Below are 12,737 nucleotides of genomic sequence, written 5' to 3'. Positions count from 1 at the left end.
TGCAAAATAGTAAAGTTATTGCTTATGCTTCAAGGAAACTTAAGATCCATGAAAAGAATTATCCTACCCATAACCTTAAATTAGCAGAGGTTGTTTTTCCTTAAAGATTTGGAGACATTATTTGTATGGGGTTCATGTTGATGTTTTCACCGATCATAAGAGCTTGCAGTATGTGTTCAACCAAAAGGACTTGAATCTCTGCCAAAGAATTATTGAAGGACTACGACATGAGTGTTCTGTATCACCCTGGTAAAGCAAATGTGGTGGCGAAGGCTCTTAGTCGACTATCGATAGGTAGTATTTCCCATGTTAAGAATGAAAGGAAAGAGTTGATGCGAGATGTTCATAGGTTGGCTCGACTAGGTCTTCAACTAGTGGACTCCACCAAGGGTGGTGTTATGGTTCATAATAGGTCTGAATCATCCTATGTGATGGATATGAAGGCTAAGAAAGGTCTTGATCCAATTTTGGTAGAATTGAAAGAGGCGGTGCTCAAAAAGTCCGTTGAGGCTTTCTCCCAAGGGGAAGATGGTGTGCTTAGATATCAAGGTCGGTTATGTGTTCCGGATGTTGATGACTTGAGGGAACAGATCTTGGCAGAAGCATATAGTTCTCAGAATTCTATTCACCCGGGAGACACCAATACTTTGATTTGCGGGAGATCTATTGGTAAAATGGCATAAAGAAGGATATTGCGGGATTTGTGGCTAAGTGTCCAAAGTGCCAACAAGTTAAGGTTGAGCATCAGAAACTGGGAAGTTTATCCCAAGACATTGGTATACCTGCTTGGAAGTGGGAAGATGTGAATATGAACTTCATAGTAGGGTTGCCACGTACTCGACGACAACATGACTCGATTTGAGTTATAGTAGGTCGGATGATGAAATCGGCTCATTTCCTTCCCGTTAAGGTTTCCTATTTGGCGGAGGACTATGCTAAGTTGTACTTAAGAGAAATGGTGAGGCTACATGGAGTGCCTTTGTCCATTATTTCCGATCGTGGTACTTAATTCAATTCTCAATTTTGGAAGTCATTCCAAAAGAGTCTTGGCACTAAGGTTAAGCTTAGTATGTCCTATCATCCCCAAACCGATGGGCAAGCAGAGCGTACTATCCAAACTTTGGAAGACATGTTGAGATCTTGTGTGATTGATTTCAAGGGTAATTGGGATAACCATTTTCCATTGATTTAGTTTGCCTATAATAACAGTTATCACCCAAGTATTGATATGGCTTCATTTGAGGCATTATATGGTAAGAGGTGTAGATCTCCTATAGGTTCATTTTAAGTGGGTGAAGTTGCCATAATGGGTCCTGAATTGGTACATGAGGCCATTGAGAAATTTCAACTCGTTAGAGAGAGGTTGAGGACGGCTCAAAGTCGGCAAAAGTCATATGCCGATGTTAGAAGAACGGATCTTGAGTTTGATGTTCATGATTGGGTTTACTTGAAAATCTTACCCATGAAGGGTATAATGAGGTTTGGTAAGAAAGGAAAACTTAGTCCCCGCTTTGTAGGCCCATATCAGATTTTGAGGTGTGTTGGTAAGGTTGCATATGAGCTTGATTTGCCAAATGAGTTGGCATCGGTGCATCCGGTTTTCTATGTCTCTTTGACCAAGAAATGTGTTAGTGATCCGACATCCATAGTTTCCTTAGAAGGTTTGGAAGTTAAAGAGAATCTTTCCTATGAAGAGGTTCCGGTTGAGAATTTAGACCGGCAAGTCAAGAAGTTGAGAAACAAGGAAGTTGCTTCTGTGAAGGTATTATGGAGGAATCATTTAGTTGAGGGTGCTACTTGGAAGGCCGAGGCCGATATGATGTTCCTACATCCTCATCTCTTTCCTCCTACTTCTACTCTAGCTTAAGGTAATGAGTTCCTCTTGGTTTGTTCTATGTTTTGGGAGTCATATGTGTTTTATGTGTTTCCATGATTTCCTTATTTATGCATGTTCATGAAAAAGCTTAAGTTTTGAAAGAAATGGCTTATATGAATTATTTTCCTCATGTTTTTATGCATTGAGTATGGGTTGCCTATAGACTTCATGAGATGATTGTTGAACATGCATTAGATATGCTTTTTGAGAATGAATTGCATAAAGGCTCTGTGAGATTGTGTTGAGCATGCTTTTAGCTTGGAGAAGGTAGTTCCTCCTTGAATATGAGAAATGGTGAAATTTCATGTATATTGGGTTGTTAGATGTAGTTCCTACTTCCATAATGATGCATTGAGTATGTTTAGCTTGGAGATGATGTTACCTCCTTGATTATGTGCATTTTGATGAGCTGCATGCATGATGGGCTACTAGTCTTGAGTCTTTTTCGATTTAGACATGCCTAGAATCTCATTCGAGGATGAATGATCCCAAGGGAGAGATATTGTAACACCCCGAATCCGAAAGAGAGCACCATACCAGATTTCAGCATTTACAGGTGCCATCCACGAGGGCCAACCACGGACCATAGATAGGCCCGTGGAAGGGGCACCTAAGATTTTGTGCATGCCATGAACCACGGCTGGACCTACGGACCGTAGGCTGGTCCAAGGTCCATAGTCCATGGGTCGTAGGTCAAGGCAAAAACTCTCTAAACTTACTGACAGACATGCAGGACGGACCGTAGGTCCATCCATGGTCCATCGGTCGAGGGGCGTCTGTGGCAGCTGTCAGTTATTTTCAGGGTCAGTTGGGTCTTTTCCTAATTAATTAATTCCTATACTATGTCGCTTTGCCTACGTCTAGGACCCCTATATAAGTCTGTTTACCCCCATTTAATTAATTCTTCCAAATTCCCAAAAGAAAACCAAAACATCCTCTCAAAATATTTTCTGTCTAGAAACTTAAAGAAGAAGAAGAAGAAGAAGAAGGATTCAACTAGGGTTTCAAGGGAAGGTCTAATTCCTCCATTGAAGATAAGAAATTGGACTTGAGGTATGGTAGTTTTCATCAATGAATATCTTTCATTCATGGAGTCCCCAAATTCCTCTATTTCAAAGGTAGAATTCCCCATTTAGATAGGGTTTTCTTCAATTACCATGGGTTCTTTTGATTATTGATCTTAATGATTGAGTTATGTTTTAATATGCATGAATTGATGATTTACAATGCTTTTATGATGTTTTACTTATGAACCCATGCAAACCCCTATGTTTTCCAAATTGTGATCATATGATGTGGGTTGTTGATTATAAAAGAGGAGTTTTATGAATTAATTCATGAAGTGATGAGATCAGATGAATTTATGAATAATCCCTATCTAATACTTGAATTCTAGATTTGGTGATTGAAAGTAAGCTTTGAACCTTGGAAGGGCAAAGTATGAGTTTATGCATAATCTTATGAAATCAATGAAAATGTTTAAGGGTACTATGGGAGTAAAGTGTCAAATGATGATGTTTGATGTTGTGTTGTGAAAGGTTATTCTCATAAACACATACTAGCATGATGTGAAAGGTTTTCTCAGATAATATGGATTCTTAGGTTGAAAGGCTATTCTCACCTAATTGAATCAAAGAGAAAGAGTTATCCTAAGAAACTAGCTTGGATTGGTTGTCCAAGGACACCTTTCCATGAATAATGAGAATAAGTAAGAAATGACTATTCTGTGGGAATTATGCTTAGCACCGAGTGGATATTGATGTGAGATGGAAGCTCTCCCATTAGTAGAGGCCGAGTTTCTATAAGCAATCTCTTGAGATGAAAGCTCCCCCGTTAGTAGAGTCCGGGTTTCAAGTAGCAATCTCCTTATCCCATAAAGTATGTGCCCCCATAGGATGATTAGCTAGTGGATCCACTTAAGCTAGAAGCTCGTGGTTCTACCTTAGGCAAGTAGAACAACCCTTTTCGGTGTGGGAGACACCGGGAGATTATGTTATAGCTCACATAGTCTCTATGTCGATGAAGGTTGATTTTCCCACAACAAGACTAAAACTGAACTAAGGTTACTCAAGGAGTATCTCATATGTGTTCAAGGGTTTTAAATAATGATGTTAGCTTGCATTGGCCTTGTTTATGACTTATGTTTTCTAACCCTCTTATATCATGTTTTACTTGGTCAATTGCATGTCATGAAATGAAATGTCCCTTTTAGCATGTTTTAAATGTTTTTATGCATAGCTATCATACTTGGTACATTGTTTTGTACTAACGCATACTCTTGCCTACATTTTTTCCAAATGTAGGGTCCGGCAGACAGGGTTCCCAATATCGTGGCTAGACTTGGATTTACTTGATTTCCCCGAGCTTGGTGAGTCCTCATGGTTCTAGGACGGATTTCATTGTTTTAGTTTCTTTCATGTATTTTTCCTTTTGTACATGATGTATGGGCTAGGCACAGTTTCATTCAAATTGTAATAGATGGCTATGATGAGACAAAAAGCCTAGACTTCCACTTTTCATTTTATAAAATGTTTTGTACTTGGACTATTATTTTACTCTTATTGTTCTATTTCTTATGTTATGAGAGCTAAGTGGCTTGTATGGAGTCCTTTAGGGTTCCATACACCATGTTACATCTAAGGTGTACCCCTGGGTCGTGATAGTGAAGTATTCCGTGAAGGAGACTTGTCCGACTTAGAGTTTAGGGTCAACTTCATATGATCATATAATGCATCACACAATGAACTATGTGGCCCATTACCTATCAAATTAAAGATCTCTAAATCGTCTTTCCAATGCCACCGAGTTTGCCTAATTCCAAGCTCGGAGTAAAAAGTTATGCTCGAAATAGTGAAGCCATGTCGGGCAGAGCATCTTCACGATCCACTTGACGGGCCGTGGTGCTCTAGACGACCCGTGAAACCTGTCTTGAAAGCACTTCGTCAGCTTTTAAGTCAGGGTCGCATTGGCCTTTTCCCCTATGTGTTTAGTACTTAAAATACGTCGTTTAATTCTTAAACTACGTTATTTTAGTTAGTCTAAGACTAATAATCTAGTCAGACACAAGCTAGAACACTTATTCTCCTAAAATAGTCTAACTTAGAACAAAAAAGAAGAGAAAAGAGGTGATGGCTTTTCCAAGAACAAGCAGAGGTCTTCTTCAAGTTCATCCCCGGAAGCCAAAGGATTTCTCCGTAGTTTTCATCATTGGGTATGAGGAATTTCACTAGTGGGTTCCTTTCACCGATTAGATCCCTAGAATTCATTTAGTTCTTCAAGTTCTCATAAATTGTTAAGACCTAGGGTTTCCAAAATCGTGGAGATTCATTGTGACTTTAGTTGCTATAGTTCCACGATATTAAATAACATGTTTCTTGGAAAATTTGCATAGTTCCATGTATATAATTCAGAACTCTAGCTTGTATTAATTATTAATACTCATGAATTATACTTGCTAGGCAGATCAGTTAGAGAATCGTGCTTCATAACTCGAATGTCATATCTTTCAGTATATTTATGTTGCATTTTCAGATAGTGTATAATCAGTATTTCAGTTGCATTTAGCTATATACATACTCAGTTGGGAGTAGAATTAGCACCTAGTTGGACTAGGGTTCAGCGTACCCTCACAGTCCCATAACTATGTGCCAACGTAGGTTCAGTAGTCCCCTCTGTTCTGTTGGGCAAGTACAATAAAGATACAAGTGTTTCACTACTTTAACTATAGAGAGTAACCAAGATGATATGCCTTGATTTGATTCTAATGCTAATTATCCCAGACCTGAAACATATGATGAATTTGTGTATTTACAAGATATAATAAATAGATAAGTTCCATATGAAAGATTTATGACCAAGTTGAATGTCTTCCACTAGCTAGTCGATCCACCTCTTCATTGGAGTCTAAACATTTCAATTTTTCAAATATATTTTATATGCATCCTAGCTATATTGTAATATATCTGCTAACATGAAAAAACAATTTATTATTAACAAATTAAGCCTAAGAACAAAGAAAAAGAAAAGTTACAAAAACCAATTCTAATTATCTCATGTATTGCAAGAATGAAGAAATAGGGAGACATTAGTACTACAATAACTAAAAAAAATTGGGTTAAGTATTGTAAAGGCTCATTTTAATTGGTTTTATTCAATATACTAATTGGCATTAACCTCCCATATAATTTCGATTTTCTTGTAACCAAACCAGTTTTAAATGATAAAAATTATATATATTTCAAATTTACCCTTTTGTAAGTAAATTATTCGAACAATGTTTTATAATACACTTTTCTTCCCTAAAAATATTATTATATTACAACATCTAGGCTAAGAAATTAGAACTTTTATATTCAAATAATATGAGGAATGGGAACTCTAAGAAATTCTAAATTTTAATACTACTATAATGTGTCTTATTTTTTTCTCTTACAATCATGTTATTTAATTAATAATAATATTTAGGCTTGAACGAGCACATTTCTCTTTATTTTTCAGAGGGGGATGAATAATCCAGTTTTTTGGAACATAATGGACTTTTATCATTTAAAACTAGTTTGGTTACAAGAAAATCGAAACAAAGGAGGTTAGTTAATATCTTAAACCACGAGGGAACTAAGTGTTATGAAGACAAACCTAGAGGAGGTCTCTAAAATTATCCCTAGATTTTTTGAATGTGGAACTATTCAAATTCCTAGAAGAGTAGGATAATGACATGTATAAAAATATTTAAATTAATTAATGTGTAGGTGTTCAAGTATATATTTATTATGAACCCAAAAACATTGATAGAAGATACAAATTAATTTCGTTTATTTTTAAAGATTTGTACAACATATATGCACATTTTCCGACTATAAGGTTAAAGAATATTCTAAAATTAGAAGGGAAGGATATTTTAAGCATGATGATGATGATAATGATTAGATACAATTAGTATACACTCTACAAGTTTAATCTAACCAATGAAATTCTAAAACTTAAAGTTGTAGATATGCTTAAAGGATATAATATGACGATAACGTAATATGATATGATTATTTATTTAATATTTAATAGGATAAGGCACAAGTACCCCTAGACTATGACTGAAATTTCAGAGACACACCTTAACTAATCTAAAGTCCTATTACCTTCTGAACTCATTTTTTTTTTGTAATTTTATACACCTTTTGGCTTACATGACACACTCCGTGGTACAACTTAGGTGAGGCGCATGGGAAATGTAATTTATTCTCTACTTTGTCCCTGTCTATACCTAACAACTAGATAATATATTACTTTATTATTTAATTTATGTGTCACAGATAAAATTACATGTGATATATTGTAAGGAAAAGCACGGAGGCTTTCCAGTTCAATGTTTTAGCTTTTTAGGGGATACATTTATCAGTTTATAGTTGTTTTTGCGTATTTTTATAATTAATTATTGTTGGTGGATGATAACAACAGGGATTTTGTTTTGGCTTTGTGGAATTTGAGGTGGAAACTATTGTGCAAAAAGCATTTGCGGTACTTCTCATGTGATTTTTTATCAGTAACCTTCATGTGATTTTCTACAAAATGTGTTCCTGTTACAATTCTTAAAATTAGTAGTCCATAACCTTTGCTACAATTGTTAAAATTACATGTATTAACAATTAGTATAGAATTGATCAGTTAATTAGTAGAAGACTTTATAACTTAAATGACTCTTTGATCAATTCAAATTCTTTACAAGTAAAGAAATGCTAATATATGGTGTTGGACTAATTCTTTGTACTTGATGTGTCATAATTTAATTATCCATCTCTCATGACTAATTAATCAAACATCCAGCGTATTCCTTGAACAAATCAAATGGAATTAAGTGGACAACTTGAGTTTCCAACACTATAAATACCATCATTTCAATTGTTTGTTTCGTCACCAAGAAATCAATAGAAAATAAGAGCTATGGCAAAGTACACTACTTTTCTCGCCCTCCTCTTTTGCTTCTTCCTTGTTGCTGCAACTAGTGAGACTACATGATTCTATAGCTACCAAATATATGATTTGTTTAAGATTATGAATTTTCAAAATGTTTATTTTTTTAATTAATTTTAAATTTTCTCATTTTTGCAGAAATACAAATGGCAGAAGGCAAATAGTGTTGGAAAAAAAGTGACAAGTGGAATGGACCTTGCCAATACTCTTACAAATGTAGTTATCATTGCTAGCATTACTATGGAGCTAAATATGGTATATGTAAGAAGTACAAACCATGGGATCACAAATATTACTGGGCAAAATATGCTTGTTACTGCTACTCACCTTGCCACTACTAAGACACTTCCACTTTATCATGGCATAGCTTTGACTATGCAACCAAATAATTAAGAAGCTACCTATTTTATGTGTATAACAATGTAATAAGGCTGATTTATGTGTGTCACCATTTTGGCCAAGATTTGCGTGATGAGCAATTGTATTGTGTGCATTTCTATGAGTTTTAATTGATGTGAACCATGGTATTTTTCTATATAAATATTTATATATTGTGTCACGTATCATGCACGGCTAAGATAAAATTAATAATTACTACATGACTCGACATACATGTGTATTTATCACGTCCTGAGCCTGGATTCTATGCGAGATTGATACTCGGTGCCATTATTGGCCCTAGCGTATCATTGCCTCTTCATGGAACTCATCAACTTTAATAGAAGTATGCCACCATAAAGGCTATATATCCATTTCTCTCTTCTTGAAAATAATTCATCCTCAAATTTCACTTGCAAAATCAAGAAGACATGCATTAATAAACAATATCCATTACTCAAAAACAACAATGATATGATCAAAGAAACACGTTTCATTAATGTAAGTCATACTACTGAAATCACTATGACTATTTTGAAGAACATACATGTAGCTTTTAAGGTTCTAGAATTTGATGTTGCAGTTGGATTTTCTATTTGGATAGCCTGATTCTGCTACCTTTATTTGTACCTTACAGTCTTATTATTTTGATTGTTTTATTGATTGATAGTATAGTTCAGATTAAGAATTCATACTCTTAATTCTTTCTTGCATTCTAATTTACTCCACATCAGTATTTTGATTTATAGTATAGTTTCTCACTATCTTATTCACCTGATCCAATACTTTAAAGCATATTCTTGTGTAGTTTACATCTTTCTAGTGTCTTTGGTGAATGATAGTGGACTAGGACAATGTCTTTGATCGAGGTCGAGGGCTAGGGAAAGTAGTAGTAAGTAGGTTATGATTCACCTAAGCTGAGAGTAGGATCTTGGAACATAGGATCGCTGACGGGGAATTCCATAGAGCTAATGAAGATTCTCAAGTAAAGGAAGAAAAATTTAGCTTGTGTCCAGGAGACCAGATCGGTAAGTACCAAGGCACAAAATACGGATTAGTTTAAGTTGTGGTATTCAGGAGGCGCGAGAGATAGAAATGGAGTAGATATTTTTATAGAAGGGGACCTTAGGGAGAAAGTGGTGGAGATGAGGAGGATCAATGAAAGGATGATGACAATTAAGCTAGTCAGTGGAGAGCTTACTTTGAACATTGTTAGTGCTTATGCGCCTCAAATAAACTTGGACGAGGAGGCCAAAAAACTATTTTCGGAGGATTTTGATGAGGTATACCAAACATCAAGAAGATCTTCACTGATGGATATTCTAATGGCCATATCAAGGCAACATTTAGTGGTTTTGATGATGTTAATAAGGTTTGGCTTTGGGGAGAGCAATGGAGGTGGAGCTTCGCTTTTGGATTTTGCTAAAACTTTTGAGTCGGTGATTGCTAACTCGTGCTATCCAAAGAGGGAGAATTACTTTGTTACCTTTCAGAGCACGGTAGCTAAGACTCAAAAATATTACTTACTCCTTAGGAAAAGGTTATAGAGGTCTTTGTAAAGACTGCAAGGTTATTCCTAATGAAAATCTTTCTACCCAACACAATCTTTTGGTGATGGACATGGAGATTAAGAGGGACATGAGGAAGAAAATCATATATGATTGAACAAGGATTAAATGAGGTGGATTTACCCCTGCTCTTTCATGGGAGATCAATGAGAAGTTGATTGGTATGGAGGCTTAGAGCAGTAGCAGGGATGTATATGTGGGATAAAACAACTAATTGCATTAGGGAAACAGCTACAAAGGTGCAAGGGGTATCGAGGTGTAACTTTGGTGGTCGTCACGGAGACTGGTGATAGAATGGAGAATTCCAAGTAAGAGTGGAAGCAAATAAGGTTTCATATACAAAGTTGGTTGAGTGTGTGGATGAGGAAGAGAAATGAACCCTTTAGGAAGTCAATAAGTCAATGAAAAAAGAAGTTAAGTTAGAAGTTACGACGAAGGATATGACAGTAATTTTTGAATGCTTATATGTCGAGCCTTGGGACAAAAGTGGGGATAATGGCTCACACAAGTAAGAGAGAAAGAACCATAACATGGATAAAGTGAAGTGAATCAAGGACAATGAAGGAAAGGTGTTGATGGAAGAGACCTCCATTAAAAAGGTGACAAGCATACTTTCACAAACATTTAAATAATGAAGAGGATGGAGACATTGTGTTGGGTGATTTGGCGCAATCTAAAAGACATGGGGACTTTGGATACCGTAGGTGTTTTAGTATTTTAATTTAAGAGGTCAAATGGGAAATTAGTGGGATTAGCAGGGGAAGAATCATCGCATCCGATGAGATTCCAGTGGAATTTTGGAAGAACATAGACAAGAAAGATATGAAGTGGTTAACTAGGTTGTTTAATGTTATTTTTAAGACGGAAAAAATGCTCGATGAGTGGAGGAGGAGTACAATGGTTTCATTGTACAAGAACAATGACGATATCTAAGATTATAAAAATTACAGGGGTTTCAAATTACTTTGCCATACTATGGAGATTTGGGAGAGAGTGGTGGAGATGAGGGTGAGGATTAGAGTGTCCATTTTCGAGAATCAATTTGGATTCATGCTAGGACAATCAATTACTGAGTCATCCATCATGTTCGGCGACTGGTAAAGAAATATAGGAAAAAGAAGAGGGGCCTACATATGGTGTTCATTGACCTTGAAAAGACCTATGACAAAGTCCCAAGGATATCCTCTAGAGGTGCTTGGAGGATAGAGGTGTCCGATGATTTATATTAGATCAATAAAGGACATGTACAATGGAGCCAAGACTTGGGTTAAAATACTCAGAGCATTTCCTAGTTGAGATGGGGCTGCACCAATGATCTGTTCTTGGATCGTTCTTATTTTACTTGGTGATGGATAAGTTCACGCAGTCTATTCAATAAGAGGTTCTATGGTGTATGTTATTTTCATATGTCATAGTAATAATTGATGAGATAAGGGATAAAGTTAATGCTAGGTTGGAGGTTTGGAGATAAAATTTGGAGTCCAAAGGGTTCAGTGTTGCACTGGATGAAACAACCATGAAAGTGAGGCTTGCCACACATACTATTCTTGAGAGAGAAGTCTTTAGTATCTTTGATTTGTAATCCAAGAAAATGGAGACATCAATAATGATGACAAATATTGCATTGGAGCACCATGGATGAAAAGGAGGCTTGCCTCTAGAGTCTTGTTTGATAATAAGGTACCACCTAAATTTAAAGGTAAGTTCTACATAGTGGTTGCCAAAACGTCCTTGTTGTTTTGAGTGAACCCACATGTTTAAAAGATGCATGTTGTAGATATGGTGATGTTAAGATGGATGTGTGGACATACCAGGAGTGACAAGATTAGAAATGAGGTTATCCAGGAGAAGGTGGGAGTGGTATTTGTGTCGGACAAGATAAGGGAAGTAAGACTGAGATGGTTTGAGTTGTTGAACATGTGAAGAAGAGGTGTGCAAATGCTCTAATGAGGAGGTGCGAGAGGCTGGTTGTATAGGGTAAGCAGAGGGGTAGAGGTAGTCTGAAAATTATTGGAAAGAGGTAATTGGATAATACATGGTGCAACTTCATATTGTTGAGGACATAACTCTAGATATGAATGAGTGGAGGTCGCCCATTAGGCCTAATCAGGTTTATATGGGTAGAGTGTTTTCATACCTGCGAGGGTTAAGGCTTGTTACTAGCTATCGTACACTTGTAGTTCTTGATTTCGGTGTCTATCTCCATATGTTGTTTATTTTGTTCCGATTACTACATTATTTTATTGTTGTTATTGCTTATTTTGTCGACTATACACTAATTTTCTTATTTAACTGCCATGCTATCTTCACTGCTTCCTACGTCATTTTTTTCTATTGCTTGAGTTTGACGCACTTGAGTCGAGGGTATTTCGGGAACAACCTCTCTACCTCTACGGGGTAGTGGTAAGTCTACCTAAAATGTACTCTTTCGAGATTCCACTTTGGGCACCTCTTGTGCTTCATGTGGGGACATTCTCTTTGGCTCCATGTAGCCCCAATTTTCCTTCTCTTGGACTTGGACCAAGAAATAGTCCATTCCTCACCACAAATATTGGACTCATTTTTGGGTTCTACTTTCACGATAACATCTTTTTGAATTTTCATTGAACTCATCAACTTTAATGGAGATATGTCATTGAGGATGCTATCGCGGCTGAAGAAAAATTTGTAAACAAAAGGTTGAGACGATTCTAAAAAGGGAAAACGCTCAAATATGCCATTGAACTTTCAGAAAAGGCTCATTTATGCCATCCGTTAAAAGTTTGGCTCATCTATGCCATTACCGTTTAAGAAAAGGCTCATTCATGCCATTATTTTTTAACGGTGGTTTTGCAAAACCATTTTTTAAAATGTTTGTTTAGAATTTTGATTTTTTATTATAAAAAAAATAATGACATGGCCGAATTATAATTGGCCACGTGTAAAAAATGGTTTTGCAAAAATTGAATTAA

At 36.2% G+C, this 12,737-nt stretch overlaps 1 protein-coding gene across 1 annotated transcript; it reads left to right on the top strand.

Annotated features, from left to right (window-relative positions):
• Nucleotides 1-9,363: 9,363 nt before the first annotated feature.
• LOC107059510 (uncharacterized) lies at nt 9,364-10,805 on the top strand. Its single transcript, XM_015306077.1, has 2 exons — nt 9,364-9,717; nt 10,737-10,805. The coding sequence occupies exons 1-2, from the start codon at nt 9,364-9,366 to the stop codon at nt 10,803-10,805; spliced, it is 423 nt and encodes a 140-aa protein (XP_015161563.1).
• Nucleotides 10,806-12,737: the final 1,932 nt, after the last annotated feature.

Source organism: Solanum tuberosum, unplaced genomic scaffold, assembly GCF_000226075.1.
Source record: "Solanum tuberosum cultivar DM 1-3 516 R44 unplaced genomic scaffold, SolTub_3.0 scf00022, whole genome shotgun sequence".
Taxonomy (NCBI): Eukaryota; Viridiplantae; Streptophyta; class Magnoliopsida; order Solanales; family Solanaceae; genus Solanum; species Solanum tuberosum.
Note: the sequence above shows the minus strand (reverse complement) of the source record. Positions and strands in the feature narration are given on the sequence as shown.

What these genes read in the sequence shown, in the direction of transcription:
- LOC107059510 (XM_015306077.1), top strand. Translation starts at nt 9,364, where the DNA reads ATGAGGAGGATCAATGAAAGGATGATGACAATTAAGCTAGTCAGTGGA. An exon ending in TTGTTACCTTTCAGAGCACG is followed by an intron (nt 9,718 to 10,736) that starts GTAGCTAAGACT and finishes TAAAAATTACAG; the next exon opens with GGGTTTCAAATTACTTTGCC.